General features: G+C 26.5%; 1 protein-coding gene across 1 annotated transcript; it reads right to left on the reverse strand.

Moving 5' to 3' along the window:
• Positions 1–9,963: 9,963 nt before the first annotated feature.
• On the reverse strand, positions 9,964–17,007 carry LOC145833431 (uncharacterized). Its single transcript, XM_082940611.1, has 3 exons — positions 16,747–17,007; positions 11,512–11,715; positions 9,964–11,199 (listed from the first exon to the last, which is right to left on the reverse strand). Exons 1-3 carry the CDS (start codon positions 16,991–16,993, stop codon positions 10,187–10,189), a joined length of 1,464 nt encoding a protein of 487 aa, XP_082796737.1. The 5' UTR covers positions 16,994–17,007; the 3' UTR covers positions 9,964–10,186.
• Between the last annotated feature and the right edge of the window lie 611 nt (positions 17,008–17,618).

Here is a 17,618-nt window from a genome sequence, read left to right on the forward strand (position 1 = left end):
TTTTAAACGTTATGAACATATTTTTAAAGGTACATAAAGTAAAATATGTCATTAACAGTTTATAAGCTTAGTCTTAGTAAGAAATTTATGAAAGTTTGAGGGTTTTTGAGCTCTACTTTTAGTTAAATAAGCAAACTTAAAGTAAATTGATTTAGTAAAAAAACGAAAAAAAATATCTGCAAGTGGCACAATATTGTAGTTTTGTACTGAAATTGTAAAGATTTTGATTTTAAAAAACTTTTAAATTTTTATGTATTTTTTCACCTTGCAGTGCAGCTGTTTTGGCTTTCAAATTTCAATAACAAATTTCATAATAGCCAAATAACGCAATTTATGGAAATTTTAGCATATCTTTCAATTTTTTCTAGGGAATTACAGGGAAGTGGGAACTCTGCTGTAAGCTTTCAAATAAGAGCTAATACTATCTTTTTATTTAAATAAAATTTGGACGCCCCCTATGACCTTATTGTGTTATATATACTGATTATTATGGTGAAAATATAATTATTTGTCTATACAAAAAATTATTTAAATAAAAGTCTTCAAAGATAGTTTTTTATTTAAAAAATTAATCTTTCAGTGTAGACATTAGTATAAAAGGATAGTGAAATTATAAACTCTACTGAATTGTACAATATTGATCATGATTAGCATGAAATGGTAAGATATCATAAGCCTTTGTTGAGGGTTAAGTAAGTTTCTTCAATTTTGGCTGTATTATATATATATGTATATATATTTTAAAACAGCTAGGTGTCAAAAATGCATTTATGGACACTTTTGCGCAAAGACACTTTTACATGGATTGAAACTTTTATTTTAAATCACTATTACCCGTAACCCTTGGTTGGTAACTATTTTTCTCATACTAGAATGATAATAGTTTTTTTTTTACTATCAGTGTTACCCCTAACCCTTACACACCCTTGGTCCTTAACTTTATTTTTCTTATTTTTTTTACTATTACAGTTACCCTTAAGCCTTGGTCAGTTTTTTTTTACTTAAAACTTTTTTATTATTTTTTTACTATCACTGTTACCCCTGACACTTAGTCAGTAATTTTTTAATTATTATTTTTTTTTTACTCTCATCTAAAACTGTCACTTGGGCAAAATTGACCCTTTGTGCAAAAGTGTCTTTGTGCATATTTGACCCCTCCCAATCAATAACAGAGCTACCACCTGCTTTTAACCAATTTTCAAATTCTATATAGGGTTTGTAGGAACTCTTTTTATGCCAATAATTTTTTTTGAGGTATTACATCAGATTTACTTCTCCCTCTACAACTATAAACATCTTTTAAAGGTCAAGCAAGTAAATTAATTACTGTGTTATCATATATGCACCTTAGAAGTTCAAACTCAACTAACCCAGTTAAAAAAATCTACTTAAACTGAAAAAAGTTTTTTGTGACACAATATCTGGTAAATACTCACTAAGTTAAAATCTCAACACTGAAAACCACAAAGTATAGGAAATTACTAGGCTTAAATGCCATGCAAGTATCTACCATCCTATAACAAAAAATAAATCAATAATTAAATCAAAGGATTATTGCAACTAAAGTGAACTCACAATCAGCTGCTGCAAATTTAAACAAACAAATACTTAAGTAAAAGCATCAAGTTCCATAACAATACTAAGAAAGGATAAAGAATATTAATATTTGTTAGTAAGGACTTAATGTAAAACTAGTAAAACAAATTAAGCGTTTACTTTTACCTTTTTTTTCATGATAAGTTATTGAAGTAAAATATCATATTGTATTTTGTTTCTTTTTAAATTTGTATTTTTCTTTATACATACTTTATTTTTTAAATTTAAAATTCTTAATGGTGATTAATACTTTTTTGTATTTGTTTTAAAGAATAAATTGATAAAGTAAATAGTTGGTGTGAAGCTTGATAACCGAAAAGTCTTTCTATACACCAAGTCCTTTGACCAACAAATTTGAGTTTTGATTATTTATTGTGTTTTAAAAACACTTTTATTCTTTTAAGCAGTAATCAAAACATTAATTAACTTCAAACCTAATTTAGTTTTGTGATAGTAAGCATATTTAAGAATATATTAAGAATAATAAATTTAAGAATAAATAGATAACATTGTAATGTTAACAAATTGATAATAATACTAATAATAAAAACAATTGATTTTATTAATATATGTATAACATTCTCTTTTACTACCAAAACAATCAAAAAAAGAGAAACTCAACACATTCTGGTTAATAAAATATGTATTAAAATTCAGTTCATATAACACACACAATCAGAAATACTCTAACTTCACTCTTTAAGATTGCCAAAGATTTTTGGTAAATTTCTTCCAGGTTTTCTGCCATTTTTTCAGTTTTTTTAAACAAGTTTCTGGTCCATTTATAGTATTAAGTTAAACTTTAGGTAACAAAAAATGTCTTAAATAGTACAACAACATTAAAAAGATACTGTAATACTATTTTTTAAAAGTTCCTTTTAACAGGGTTGCCACTTGTTTTTCCAAAAAATTTTCCATGTTTTCCAAATTTCTTACAGGTTTTTAAAAGTACACATTTTTGGTCAATTTTTAGTTCAAAGTTAAGTTTAAGGTAAGAAACTGTGTTAAGTAGTATAAAAACATTGAAAAGATATTGTAAAGCTACTTTAAATATGTTTTTCGATTAAAAAAAATTTGATGATAGCAAACTTTTTTTTGTTTATATGATAGATTTTTAGTCAAAATGTAATTTTACTACAGAACATATGAAAATTGTTAAAATTCCAGGTTTTTTTTGCCCAAATTGTCAGATTCCAGGTTTTTCCAGGTAAAGTGGCACCCCTGTAAGATTAAAAAAGTAAAGATACAAAATAAAATTATCTTTGTGATAGATTTTCTGCATTTTATCAAAATTTAATTATTTTAAATACACAAAGTTTAAATTTTTTTTGATAATATTAAAATTTGGTTAGTTTCATGTTAATTTTAAAGGGGGAGGTAGAACTACAGGTGATGACAAATTGTTTGCTTGACCTTCAAAAATATTTATTGTTGTAGAGGGAAGAGTGGGTCTGATGTTTTTCTACCATAAAAGATAAAAATAACAAAAAATGAAATACCAAAAATTGCATAAAACTAAATTAGACCAAAACACAGAACCGAAATACTTATAGCAGTTTAGGCTATGTCTTTCAATTACAAAACTACATTTCTTTGATAACCTTCACATGTCTAGTAAACAGGAAATGAGTTAATGAACAAAACAAGCAAGTGTAAATTCATTGTGGTCCACATCATCAAATGTTGTCAAATTAAATTGATTGATTTTTTGTTCATGAGTTAACCACTGAATGAGTATCTTACATGATAAAATCAGAGTTTTTGAAGATTAAAAGACCTAGTTTAGGACCCCTACCCCATCCATCAATCCATATTTTAACTTTTCTTTAAATATTATTTCCATTTTTAATACTGAAAGTTTATAGCTAATTTTACACAATTTAGGGTTTAAGTTTATGGGGTCAAGTTACACTACAAAAAAAATATTTTAATAAAAAACATTGTACTTAATTTAGTTATGCTTATGTGAATATATTAAATTGAAGACTTGGGAGAAGGTTGTCAAAAATAAAGGGTTTCTATTCTAATTGAAAATTGGATTACTGAAATGACTTAAGCTTTTTAGTTTTTATTGCTATGCTAGAATAACTTTTGTATATGAAATGGATTAATGATTAAAGAGATAGCTTGAAAATCATGCAAATAATGTTTATTGTTGCAAGGGGTGGAGTATGAGACTGATGTTTTTTAACAATAAATGAATAATAAAAAGCAAATTATTTGAATATTTTGTGAGTCAGCGTAGTTTTTTTAAAGCTTTACTTTAATTTATTTTAATTTATATCCTTATCCCTAACCCACTTTACCCAAACATTTAAAAATTAAATCAAAAAGTTAAGTTTTATTGATTAAATTTAGAAAAAACAAAAAAAAACTCTTTTTGCTTTCTCAGCAAATATAATTTGTTACTTTTATGCTAATAAATTGCAATTAACTAGCCATACATTGGCTTCAGTACACATTTTTGGTACTTATTTTTTATCAATCAAACTTTAATTCCGAATCTTTTCAATTTCTCTAATGGTAGCTTAAGCTTTAAACAAAAGCCCCTGACGTATTTAGTAAACTTTATTTCTCTTATCAGGGATAAAAACTTCAAACATATATGTTGAAAATTTTAACAATAACTTTAGGGTAAGAAACTTTAAATGTAGATTTTCGAAAAAGAGGTAACAGGTATTAACTATAAATTGACATAGTTGCCAAGTTTGACACACTTAGCCATTTTTGCCAAAAAGAACTAGACTAACATCAAACAATGAAAAAAGTATTATTATACATAAAAAATACTAAAAAACTAGTTTTTAACAAAAAATAATAAGTACAAGGAAATTTAAAAACATGTAAAGAATTTTGTACTTAAACAGCAAAAAAATAAATAGAAAAAGATTAGAAAGTAAATTTGTTGGTTTTATAGATAACAAATTTATAAAAAGTTTTACTAAAATCTCATATTTTTATTAATCATGATTATAATTTTTGCAACTTTAGTAAACATGTACATTTGAAAAGTTTATCGTTGATAAGATAGCAAAATTATTAATTCTATTAGGGGCCTTAAAAAAAGATTATGTTAAGACCCGATCATGCTTAGTAAAAGGCAATGTTAAAAATTCTGAATAGTCTCCGGCTCTAGAGTTTAAATTAAGTAAAATAATATTTTAAATTGTACTACTGGAGATTTTTAACACTGTTTTTTACCAAGTCTGGACCTAACCCTAATTAAAGATAACCACTCCTGAAAACACAAGTCATTTTTGTCAATAATAAAAGAATTCTTATAATTTTCCTTGTCTTTAAAACTAATTTGGAACTACTTTTTAAAGTAGTTTGCTTACTTTGAGCAATAATTTTATCGAATTGTGATATAACTTTTAAAGCTAGGGCCTTTTAGAAATAATGCATTATTGCATCCTTCTACTCTCATTACCTTTAGTGCAATGAAAGACATTATTTTTAAATCGATTTCTAATGTGGTCTTTTAAGACCGAAATATTTTTTAATTGTGTTTATTTTTTAAGATACGCCTAATAGAATTTGTAAATAAATATTTACCATTTTAACAATAAGTCCTTCAAACTGAAATTAGTTCATTTAGGTAATACTAATACCCACTTATGATTGTATTTAATGACAAGTTTCGTTTTTCTATAAAGGTTAAACTTTAATCTTTCATTGTGTTTGTCATGATGTAAGATAGTTTTAAAGAACAACTAATTAATAACTATTTATCAATCACTGCTAAACTTAAATGGCAAGTAGAATACCCAAAGAAACCTCACAAAAAAGTATTTTACCGTTGTGGTGTTTTTGCATGCCAACTTGCTGAACAAACTTCTACATTAAAGCAATTAGAGTTTGATACAAAAGAGCTGGTTTGTAAAATTCCCTCAGAACTTTTAACTAAGTGAGAATTATTTGTACAGCTTGATTGTATTAGTTCAAAATGTTGAATTAGTTTTTTTTTGTGTTTTTAAACGAAATTTGGGTAGGATCATCGCAGTTCAAGTTGAAGACAATGGAGCATAGTTAAATTTCCATTTTTTTTTTGAACTTTTATTTTTATGGTAGGTTTTATTATTTTTTGCTCGGTTTGCTATCATTTCTAACTCTCGATCAGAGATGTTAAAATGCTAAAAGTTACTATGGTAATTTAGCAATGAAGTGTTTTATTTTTGGTTTGTTTTAAGTTAGTAATTTCACGCTTGAGTAAACAAAGCAGAGCTTTTTAACATGTCTGCTCTCGATCATTTTAAAATTTGTTTTATCAAACTCAATCATTAAACTTCATCATTAAACTTGATCATATTAACCTCAATCATTTTAAACTTAATCATATAAGTTTGATCATATCAAACTTAATTATAAAAAACTCTATCTCATTAAACTCTATCATTTTAAACTCGTTCATATTAAACCAGACAATATCAAATTCAATGACATTAAACTTGATGTTATTTAACTCTACCATACTAAACTCGATCGACTCAAACCAAACTCGACCAAATCAAACTCTATCCTGTTTAGCTTGATCATGTTAAACTCAATCATTTTGAACTCGGTTTTTTTTAATCTTTTATCTTTTTATGCCTAAGAATTTAACGAGCAAAAATCACAAGGTTTTTTAAAAAATGTTACAGTTTGTTTTTTTTATATATATTTTTTCGATAATAAAAAAAAAGTAGTCTTACTCCCAAGCTTTATTATTAGTAAGTTAAAGACATTTCAACTAGTTTTATTTTTTGTTAGAAATTGTACGTGTAAAGACCTACCAAAAATATTTGATCAAAAACTATTTGTCCTTCTTTTAAAATTTTTTGATCATTGTCAAAGAAGTAAAATAAAGTTCTAAAAACTTTAGTGCCATGCATGCTCTGAGAATTAAGTTTAAAGAACAAAAATAACTACTAAAAAATTACCCAGACTAATGCTCTAAGTGCAATGAGTTACTTACTTAGAAAGCTTCATGAATTATTTCAGTAACAGTAAAACTAAAATTGAATATTTAGTTTTTTAGTATGTTAACAAGTAACAAATTTTTGTATAATCTCTGTAAAAAATAATATGTTAATAAATATAATATCTCTGATCAATACAAGCAAACGGTTGATTTATGTCTTACATGATAAACCATTTATAGATTGATGAGTGCAAGTCTTTCGGTTATGACTGATTTATGAGTACTAATAAAGACGAAACCAGTCTCAGTCTAGTGAAAGCTTGTAGTCTGATGATCGAATTGGTATAAACAAACCTTATGTTAATTTGAGCTTGTCTCACGGCATATGAAAGTCGAGCTTTGGCTCTGTAGACTTTTGCCGATGTTTTCGTTAATAATTATAAGTTATCTATTTTATAGGCTTTTTTATTACGTACTATAATTTTATTGGCTTAAACAAAACATGAAAATTGAACTTAAATTGAAATGGTTAAGATTGTACAATGTTGTCTTGAGTTAAACTATAAAATCGAATATTAAACAATGTAACTATTACTGAGTTGGCAAAAATATATATATAAATTTATTATTTAATTTTCTCCAATTTTTCTCTAAGCAAAGTAATTATAAATACATTTTTTTTAAATATAAGTGTTTTAAATTCGACACTTTGTCCTATATTCGTCAAGTCTGGGCGTTGGCCAGAAGACAAAATTTTTTTAAACTATAGTGTTTAAAACCACTCAAACTAAAAATAATCGATCAACAAATAACTAATCATTACTAATATCTAGTAGTTATTTTATTAGAAAAACATTTATTTTTTGCTTCGCTGAAACTATTGGAAAACTTATTATTTTTACAACTCTTTTGTTATTTTCAAAAATAGATAAAATTAAAATCTTTTTCTATTTGCTTTTTAAAGTGAAAATAAATTTCTAATTCGAGCATTATAATATTTTTAACTGCAAACTTACTTTTATAAACTGAAGCGTATAGGAGATAAGCAATGTGAAAAAACATAAAAAAATACTATATTTCTATTACATTGATTTATTTATAAGATAATAGTCAAAAAATATACCCAATTTAATTTTGACTTTATGTTTTGTATAGTAGTACAACCAATATAACATTTAAATGTTTAACTTTTTTTTTAGTCTTACTTAGTTTACTTACTTAAAAGAAATGCATTATTGTTTTAGTTTTCACTTTTAGTGTATAAAACTTCGAAAGTTCAATGATAATTGCTATAATTTAAACTTTATCGTTGCTTTTATGCACACTTAGGACTATCTATTGATATAAAGCTACTATCGTTGTTGTTTATTGAACAAAAAAATCGCTCAAAATATTTGGTCCTAGAACCTGGTGCACGAAAAAATCTTTCGGTAATTAAGTCGTACACCACTTGGATACTTTTTAATGTCTTGTCCAGGACAAATACTAAATAAAATATGTACCGTGTGCACCAAATTAAAATGTATTAAGTTATTTTTTTATTAAAATGTCAACCGAGTTGTTTTAGACCTTTCAAGAAGGTACTTGTATTGTAAATTATTATACTTTGTTTTCCACAGTTTATTACCTTAGTAAGCTAGAGATTTTTATCTGTATTTTTTGTTTATTGTTAGTAACTTAACAATATATTTTAGAATTTTTGTGAACTTTATTTTTGATTATTAAATACAGTGCTTCCTCGCTTATCCAGCCGTGTTGGGCATTCTTTTTTGATAAATAAATCCGGATAAAAACCAAATATCGCTCTTTATTTTAAATCTACCTCATTAATATTGTACAATGTATATAAAAATGTTCTCTTAATTATCTGTTAATTTACTTTGACGAACCAAATAATTAAAACAGACAAAAATAAACAATACGAAACGTTGTAAAGTTTAAAATAAATTTAGCAAAAACAAGTGACATCGTAAACAGTTTAACTAGTAGCAGAAATCTTAAAAAAGAAATAATAGAGGTTTGGTTTAACATTAGTTTATTTTTTCTTGGGAAAAACACACGATATAAAATGGTGTAGTTTCTATTCTTTTGTTTTAGCCTGCCGGTTAAATACTAATGCTAAGTCCAGGCAACATTCTTATATAAAATTGTGTTATATTGCAATTAAAAACTTGATGTTTGGAGTAGCCCTCAGTTTATTATACTAATGTTTGAATTCTTATGCGCATAAAAATTAATTAAAACATCGAATTTAAATTGCTTGCTTAGTTATTGAAATCAATTTAGACGTATTAATATAGTAATGTATTGATTTTAGCTGAATTAAATAAATCTACTTCTGGACTAAATCTGGCCGGATAAGCGAGGAACCGGACAAATGAGGAAGCACTGTAATACATTAACCAGTATATATTTCGGCCACCATCAACAAAGTTGAGATGTTTTCTGCCATTAGTGATAAATACCGAACTTCACCACACGACCAACAACATTCGAAACAATTCACGACCGGTTGTCACCCTTTTTAGGACTCACCAGGCAGTTATTGTCGCAAGAAACCTCTGTTGAAATCTAAACAAGCCTTATAAAGTACATAAGCACTAAAGCGGCTGTTTGTGGGTAAAGTCTAGTTTTCGTTTTCTTGAAACGCTATTGCCATCCACTATTTAAACAAGTATGGAGCTTGATATACTGTTATCTGCATCATACTTGAACTAATCAATTCTAATTCAGTCTACTGAAAGTATATGGTCTGATGATCTAGATCAAAACTTATTATATACATGATATAAAGGCGTTCAGCCTCAACTTTTGTGGTTCATGTATTTTTATTATCAATATATTACTAAAAACGTTATTTTTTCATCGAATTTGCTAACTAACTAAATATAGAACGTGTAATAATCGTAATAACTTAATACATCTTTGATGAAGAGCGAGTTTGAATGGGTTGGTTTAATGTGTAAAGCTTTTTCGTTAATATTTATATAATTAGACTACACTTAAGAACTTGTTACTATTTAGAACTAAGTTTTAGCAACAGTTAGTAATTCTGTTTATAATATAACCTTAACCATTTAATTTACAAAAAACGTTTATTTTAAACATATAATTGTGTATCAACCAAGTTTAGTCAACATAAAAAAATTGTTAAGTTGCAACCAACTTATTGTTTTATTTTTTTATTTCAAAATACATTATTTAGTACAAACAGTTTAATAACTGTCTATCATAATATTACTGTTGCATTAAAACTTCCTTGAGTACAGAGCTATTTTATGTTTCAACCCAATTATCACTTTATTACTTTTCTTAAACAATTAACTTTTTTTTCTTATTTCTAAGACAGAACTTTATTAAAAATAAGTAACATACTTTATAGTCAAAATATTCTTTTATTATGCAGAAGTATAACAATTAAATTGCAAAGTTTACTTGAAAAAAATAAATAGTAGAGTTTACCTTTCTCTAACTTTTAACAAAATAAATCTAAACTAGTAAGCATGCTAAACTTATTTTTTCTGTAAATGTTCTAACTTAAAATCAGTAGAAATTAAACAATTAAATAAAAAGTTTTGAAAAAATACCAAACATAATCTAAATGAAATTAAGTAAATATCTTTTTAGACTTTTTGTAAAAGCTATCTAAATTATTTAAAGTTTTTGATATAGTTTAAATAAATTTCCTATTTACTCCTCAAGAAAGAGTGCGCGGTAAAATCCTGTGTGGAACCCTGCTTGGTACCAACTGACCAGCATGTTAACCAGAGCCTCCTTATCCATCTTTTCCACGCAGTCAATGTTAAGTTCTTGAAAGGGTGGAAGCGGTGCGAAATCTGTAGGCAGCTCAACTCCAAATATTTTGTCAGGTCGAATCGATTCTTCCTGCTTGGTCGATGGAATATTTTCTTCTTTCATTTGTGCTTCAGTGTGATTTCGTTTGTGTCGGCTAACTCTATCTGGTGACAAGCTTTTACTTCTACGGGTCTGCTTTTCTTTTTTTACACTATTCAATTCTGGAGATCTACCTCTAGTCTTGCTTACGTACACAACATCATTTTCGTCATATCGTGATACTGTGCTTCTAAAATCTTTTTTACGGTCATGCTTGTCTGAATAAGGAGAATCAGAACTTGGTGATCTTCTGCGCGATCTTTTTTCAGAGCTCGGAGATCTACGACGATTAAAACTCAGTGAATCTCTTCGTTCAGGAGTAAAGTGTCTTTTGTCATATAAGTTTCGCTTTTCTGAAAAGGATCCTCTCCTATCATGACTGGATGATCTGTACTTATCATCAGGTGATCCAATACGTCTTATTGGTATATCTGTAGCAAACATACCTCCGTTTTTCTCTATTTTTTGCATTTCAGCCTCTTCTTCGACCAATCTCTGCCGTTTTCGGATAGTTTTAGGGTTCGTAGCCAGGCTCTGAAGATCCTCTTTTGGCTGAAAAACTATCTTGTTTGGAATGGAACTGCGCATCTTCTCCAACTGCTGCTCGTTTGGCCACAGGTGAGTTGGATAAAGGTGTTTAACTTTTACCACGTGGTTGCCTTCCTCTTCGTAGTCTTCATAATAAACAACACACTCAGACTTGTCCAACGAAACTTCTTGAATGACTGCAGCGTACATATCTCCGTCCTGGTAATATAATGCGTAACAAGGATCACCAAGTCGCCATTCAATACCTTCATTTGTTTGCCCTAAAAAGATAATTTATTAAAAAAAAGACAACAATACTGTATTGCAACACTTGCTGAATTTTTCTTTGTTCAATCTGTTTTTTTAATTGCACATGTAGTTTTTTGTGATCAGTTTAGCAAATATAAATTACAAAAATTTATTCAACCAATAGATTAAGATTAAACTTTTTTTTTAACTAGAAACAGCTTTAGAAGTCAAATAAGATCATTTAAATAATATCTTATAAACTACTACAACATTTAGTGACGCTAATCAACTTTCAATCAATACATTTGAATTTGTTATACATTTACACCATATCAAATTTTAACCATTTGAATCATTCATCCAAAAGTGTCTTGGATGAACATCTTCCATGTGATAGTCGTACATTTGTTTCCCAACATTATCAAATTTAATTTTCACCATTTTATTTTTGTCATCACGATGTTTTATTTCTGCCTTCAAATATTTTCCATCTCCATCATAATCAGCCATACACTTTTCTCCTGCTACCCAGACATGCTTTTTCACCTCTGATTTTTTTTTTAATTGTTATTTATGAACATAAAACTTGTTTTTTAATATAAAGTTCGACATGAAACTAATATTATAATATATTAATAACATACTTAAACTTAACTGTTTAGACCGATTATTTTCTAAAAGTGTGTTCTTATATGAAAAATATTATTCTTTTAGAACTGCGAAAATTATTAAATTTATAATTACAGGGTTGCCACTCGTTTTTTCAAATTTTTTTCCAGGTTTTCTAAATTTCTTCCAGGTTTTTGAAAGCACATACTTTTTGATAATTTTTAGTAGTAAGTTATTATTTAGTTAAAAAACTTTTGTTCAAAAAATATTAATTATTTAAGAGTTACCGTTGGTACTGCAATTTATTTTATTATGTTGGAACCTGTACTAAATTCTTTCAAGTTCAAAAGCTGGTATGTTGGTTTAATACAAATAGCTAAAAGTCTACTTAAATTTCTTCTGAGTTTGAATGTGTTATCTTTTATTATTCTTGTTAAACTATTTTATTAAATGATTGTTTGATATTTTTAAAGTTGGAATAATTATTTAGAATTTTTTTTTTTTTTAACTTTAATATTTTGCTTCAGTTGAATTATTTTACAGTAATCATATTTAACTAAATAAAACAGCAAGTGAAACTGATATTTCATTAAAATATACATAGATTGTAACTAATCTAAATAATACTTTTTAAGCTTTATAAAACTATTTTTTTTAGTTTTAAGAAAAAAAAATAATTTGTCTGGAGTATATTAAATTCATCTTGTGCTAAAATAGAAGAATGACAACATACAAAATGTGCATTGTTTAGGTACAATACTTTTTTGAAAAAAAAATGAAGAGTTTTGTGTTCACTTCATATTTTTCTGTAAAAAAATTTGTAATATTTTTGTTACAAGTACATAGCAATGTTTTTATTTCTTTCCTAATGACTTCCACCCACTAACGTGATTAACAAAAAGTTAATGTTATACCATTATTGTTTCTATAACAACAAAGTTAGCTAAAACTACAGAATTATATATATAAAAACTATAAGTATTTTAATTTTATCTATTTTATAAAAACTAACAAAAACTCAAACTTAAAAAATTTCAGGTTTTTTGTTCGAAATTCCAGTGTATTTTTTGCCTAAATTTTCAAATTCTAAATTTTTCCAGGTTTCTAGGTAAAGTGGCAACTCTGTAATTATAAAAATTAATTTTTGCTTCTAATAAAATAAGTAATTAACTATAATTTGAAATATTTTAAAGTAAAATAAATAAAAAAGTTCAAAAACAATATTAAGTACAATATAAGAAAGTTAAGTGGAAGTAAAATATACAAAATTTTTAACATAAATTTTCTTTTAACTTATTTTAGTCATTTCAAAGTATCTAGCTTGGAAAAAAAAATGTTACTTATAATCACTCAGTCAGTCATTATTTTTTTATAACTACTAAACTATGAGTTTATTCCTTCAAGAATTTATCTAATAAACTAAGTATCGGTCAAAGACCTTGTCAGTGTTTAAATAAATATTTTTCAATATAAATTGATTGACAACTTAACTATGGGAAAAACAGATACACAATTAATAAACATATATTTTTTTATCTATATTAATTATTATCTATTTTTATTTTAACATATTTTATAATATTTTGATTTATGAAATAATAAACTTTCATAATTCGTTTCTTGTATACAAAAATATTCTGTTAGTTATTAAAAATTTAGCAATGTTATGAAATCAACGCTATTTTGAAGTTTACTACTTAATTTTTTTAGTATATTGTAAAATTCTAATACTAATACATTTATGAGTAAAACAGTTTTGTGCTCTTCAATTTATATTTTTAGAGCCAAATGTTATTTAAAAAGTAAAAATCAGTAGCTAAAACTTACCAGTTTTTCGCTTTTTGAAACTATCATTTTTTAATATTCATTCATATAACTAGTATTATTTATGTTAGACTGAGTCTCCAACTGATCAATACTTAAAGTGTTCAAACAGAAATTGGTGAGCAAAAATAACAACAATAATGGTGAACGGATAAGTTTATCCGATTCAACTAAGTTTTACTGCTGAGCAGATCTTTAGGTACAAATAAATAAATAATGACTTAAAATTATATGTATAATAACATTTATAAACACAAGTACTATATACAAATTTATATATATCACAGATGTTTTTGTGTCAGAACTTTATTCTGACTAACGGCGTTTTACTGCTCTCAAATAAATTTAAGAACAGATCTACGGAGTCTCAAAAAAGCTCTAAGAATAGACTATTCTTAGAGCTTTTTTTGAGCTTAGATCTGTAGGATCTCCAGGATTTAACGCCTTTTAACGTTACATCTTATAAATTTATATAGGGGGGGGGGGTAAACACCCTTTTTTGGTTTTTTATCTTATTTTATATAGTTTTTACTAAGCTACAAGATGCTTTTTACAGATTTTGATAATTCAAAATAATTTTTGAGATATAGCCAGTCAAAGTCGGAGGCAACAACAGGTTCCTTATGGGAGGCACAAACTAAAACGGCAAAAATAGACTATTTTACTAAAAATCTATCTTCTCCTACGTTTTTTGAGATAACTACCTCAAATTTTCAGGAAATGTTCCTTGATATATTTTTTAAATTTTTGAAAAATTAAAAGAAAAAAATTTTAAATAAAAAATAAACAAAAAAAAACAGTTTTTTTTTAGTTTTTTTGTTATAAAATTTTTATTTATTATGTATTTTAAATTCTGTTTCGACAGAATTTTCTAAATATTGCAAGGAACATTTCCTGAAAATTTGAGGTAGTTATCTCAAAAAACGTAGGAGGAGATGAATTATTAGTGATTTCTAGTTATTTGCCGTTTTAGTTTGCGCCTCCCATAAGGTTCCTATTGACTTTGACAGGCTATATCTCAAAAATTATTTTGAATTTTTAAAATCTGTAAAAAGCATCTTGTAGCTTAGTAAAAAGTATATAAAATAAGGTAAAAAACCAAAAAAGGGTGTTTACCCCCCCCCCCATGCCCTTAATAGCTTTTACTAAAGTTTTGGTCAATAGTGCTCGACAACAGTTTATAGAGCTGTTTATTATATAATTTTATGTATATACAGGGTTGCTAAATGTTTTTGGCAAGTTTTCTCCAGGTTTTCAAATTACACATTTTTGGGTCTATTTTTAGTTTAAAGTTGAGTTTAAGGGAAGAAACTGTGTTAAATAGTATAAAAACATTGAAAAGATACTGTAAAGCTACTTTAAATGAGTTTTTAATAAAAAAAATTTGATGATACCTTGTTTTATTATCTATATGATAGATTTTTTGAGCCAAATCGAATTTTACTACTCAACTAACTCAAAACTGTTTTTTTTAGGTTCCAAGTTTTTTAGTGATTTTTGTTTAAAATTCTAGGTTTTTCCAGGCTTCAAGGTTTTTTGGCAACTCTGTATATATAATTCATTAAGAAAATTTATTTAGAAAAAACTAAAACATCTGTTTCATAAAAATAACAAAATTCTTTTTAATCATCAGCTGTAGGTTTGAAATGATTAGCACCTTGCTAAACAATTATACAAAAAAACACAATGACGTAATTATTAAATATTGTACAGTACAAAATTTAATCAATGTAAAATTTAATCTTCTATCTAAACAAACAACTAAAACTCACAAAACTACTATTAAGCGACTATGAAATACTTTTATTTCATAGTCATTTTCTAATTTATTGCATTTTAAGAGGAGCTTTTTCATATGTCGACAAGACAATATGAATTGACTCCTCTTTTTAAAGCAACCCTATTTTTTCAACGCATACACACGGCCGTTGATCCTTTTTAGCACAACCTACAAACAGGGTTATTACCATCAGCCTTATGCTGCACTCTTTTTATCACCTCCCAAGTCATTATAAAATCAATGTTCTTGTGCTTTAGGTCACAAATATACTTTGAAAGCTCAGTTATATTTTTATATACAACACCTTTAAAAGATATTTTATGATTAGCACATCCAAATCTGAACTGAGTTGAGCAAAAGCCAATGAAGAATTTCTTCCCAAGGTCATAATTAACTGTCTCTTGTAAATGATATTGTCCAAACAGCAATTGCCCTATTTTAAATTATATTTGCAGCAAATAGCGCAATTACTTTGACTCTGAATTTTATTATCTATCTTTAACATTTTTTGGTTATCAGCATTAATCAATCTCTCTAAATTAGCTACACATTTGTTTCCTAGAAGCTTAATCTTATTTATGATTACTCTGAGATAGTACAACTCATCAAACTGCTCAGAAACTGATGGGAGGATATACTTTTAGTAAAATAATCTAAATTTGTCTTTTTAGTTAGCGCCTTCCATAGAAAACTTATTAAACCCTCTAACTTTGATTGCTTATGCTTTAAAAGCTACTTCAATTTTTTCAAGCATCAAAATGAAACTGGTAGCATAAGTAATTATGTAAATAAGAATAATTTCAAAAAAAAAACTTTACCCCCATCCCCTAGTACTTTTAAAAAATAAAAAGTTATCTATTCCAAATAAATAACATAAGTACTGAACAAAACTATTTTTAATAGAAAAATGTTTAAAGTTAAAAATGCTAGCCTGAGAATTCGGATAAATATCACATACAACATATATATAACTTAATGCTATATAATAATAAATACATGCAATACACAACTAGCTTGAGCTTTAGAAAAAAATCAAACAACCCTGAGTTTTATTCAAAAATTTAAGACTAGCCAGCCTTATCCAGAGTGTGTGGTAATCCTTTTTTTTTCTTTTTAATTTTAGTTCATTTTCAAAACTTGGTCCAGAACCACCAAATGCCTACCAACCTCTGCTCATTGTTCATAATAATACTCTTTATGAACTTAAGGTTAAGATGAAATTTTATTAAATTAAAATGTGGTTTTAATTTTTATTAATATTCAATTTAACATTTTTTAAATATTAACTTTAAACAGAATTTTACTATTCAATATATGTTTGTTTGAAATTTAACCAAACAAAAATATACTTTTATACTTAACTAACTTTTTTTTGCTTTTTTAGGTTTAACCTTTTCTTTAGTCATTGGCATCCAAATTTCTTGCATCTTGTCTGGGTCCATTTCAGGTTCCTTCTTCCAGTTGCTCTTAGCAATCTGATTTTCATCAGTTGCTTTGCTCTCATTCATCATGTTCACACACTCATTGTAAATTCGAATGACAGCATTATCATTCCAACCAGCTGGCTCAAGTGACTTATAGTAATTTACAATGCGAAATTTACCTCCTGACATTTATCTTTTTAATAAAAAAGACTGTAAAAACATTTTTTGCATTTTAAAAGTTTAAACAAATTACTTGTAAAGTACAAAGCATTAAAATTAATATAAGTATGTTCATAAGATAAATTATATTGAATTCTTAGAGCTTTTTGAGACTCCGTAGATCTGTTCTTAAATTTATTTGAGAGCAGTGAAACGCCGTTAGTTGAAATAAAGTTTTAGCACAAGAACATCTGTGGTATAAGTATGTTTATATTGTTAACAGAAACTAATTTTTAAAACTTTTATGTAAATAATACACTGATGCCTTCAAATAATAATCATAAACATATAAAAAATTTTACTTAATTCAAGTTAAACTAATCAAGTAATCAAAGCATGCTGAAAATTATTGAATTTGAAAAATATATATAATATAAGTTTGATAAAATCAAATGATATTTAAAATTGAAGGATGGCCAATCATTAAAGATAAAAGCCAGACAGAGTGAGCAAAAACTAGCATGATTACAGCAAGCTAGCCTGAGTCTTTATAAGAATATGTAAAATATACATATAAGCAAAAAATATAAAAAACTAATTATCAAGTTTAAATAATAAAAATACCAAAATAATACCAGACAGACGGAAGTCAGAA

The sequence above is a fragment of the Thalia democratica genome, chromosome 1 (genome assembly GCF_965202585.1).
Source record: "Thalia democratica chromosome 1, ktThaDemo2.hap1.1, whole genome shotgun sequence".
NCBI classification, from domain to species: Eukaryota; Metazoa; Chordata; class Thaliacea; order Salpida; family Salpidae; genus Thalia; species Thalia democratica.

Coding starts and splice junctions, on each gene's coding strand:
- LOC145833431 (XM_082940611.1), bottom strand. CDS start 16,993: ATGTCAGGAGGTAAATTTCGCATTGTAAATTACTATAAGTCACTTGAG. Junction 11,716..16,746: donor ACCTAAAAAAGCAAAAAAAA/GTTAGTTAAGTA, acceptor AAAAAAAATCAG/AGGTGAAAAAGCATGTCTGG. Junction 11,200..11,511: donor TTGGATGAATGATTCAAATG/GTTAAAATTTGA, acceptor TTATCTTTTTAG/GGCAAACAAATGAAGGTATT.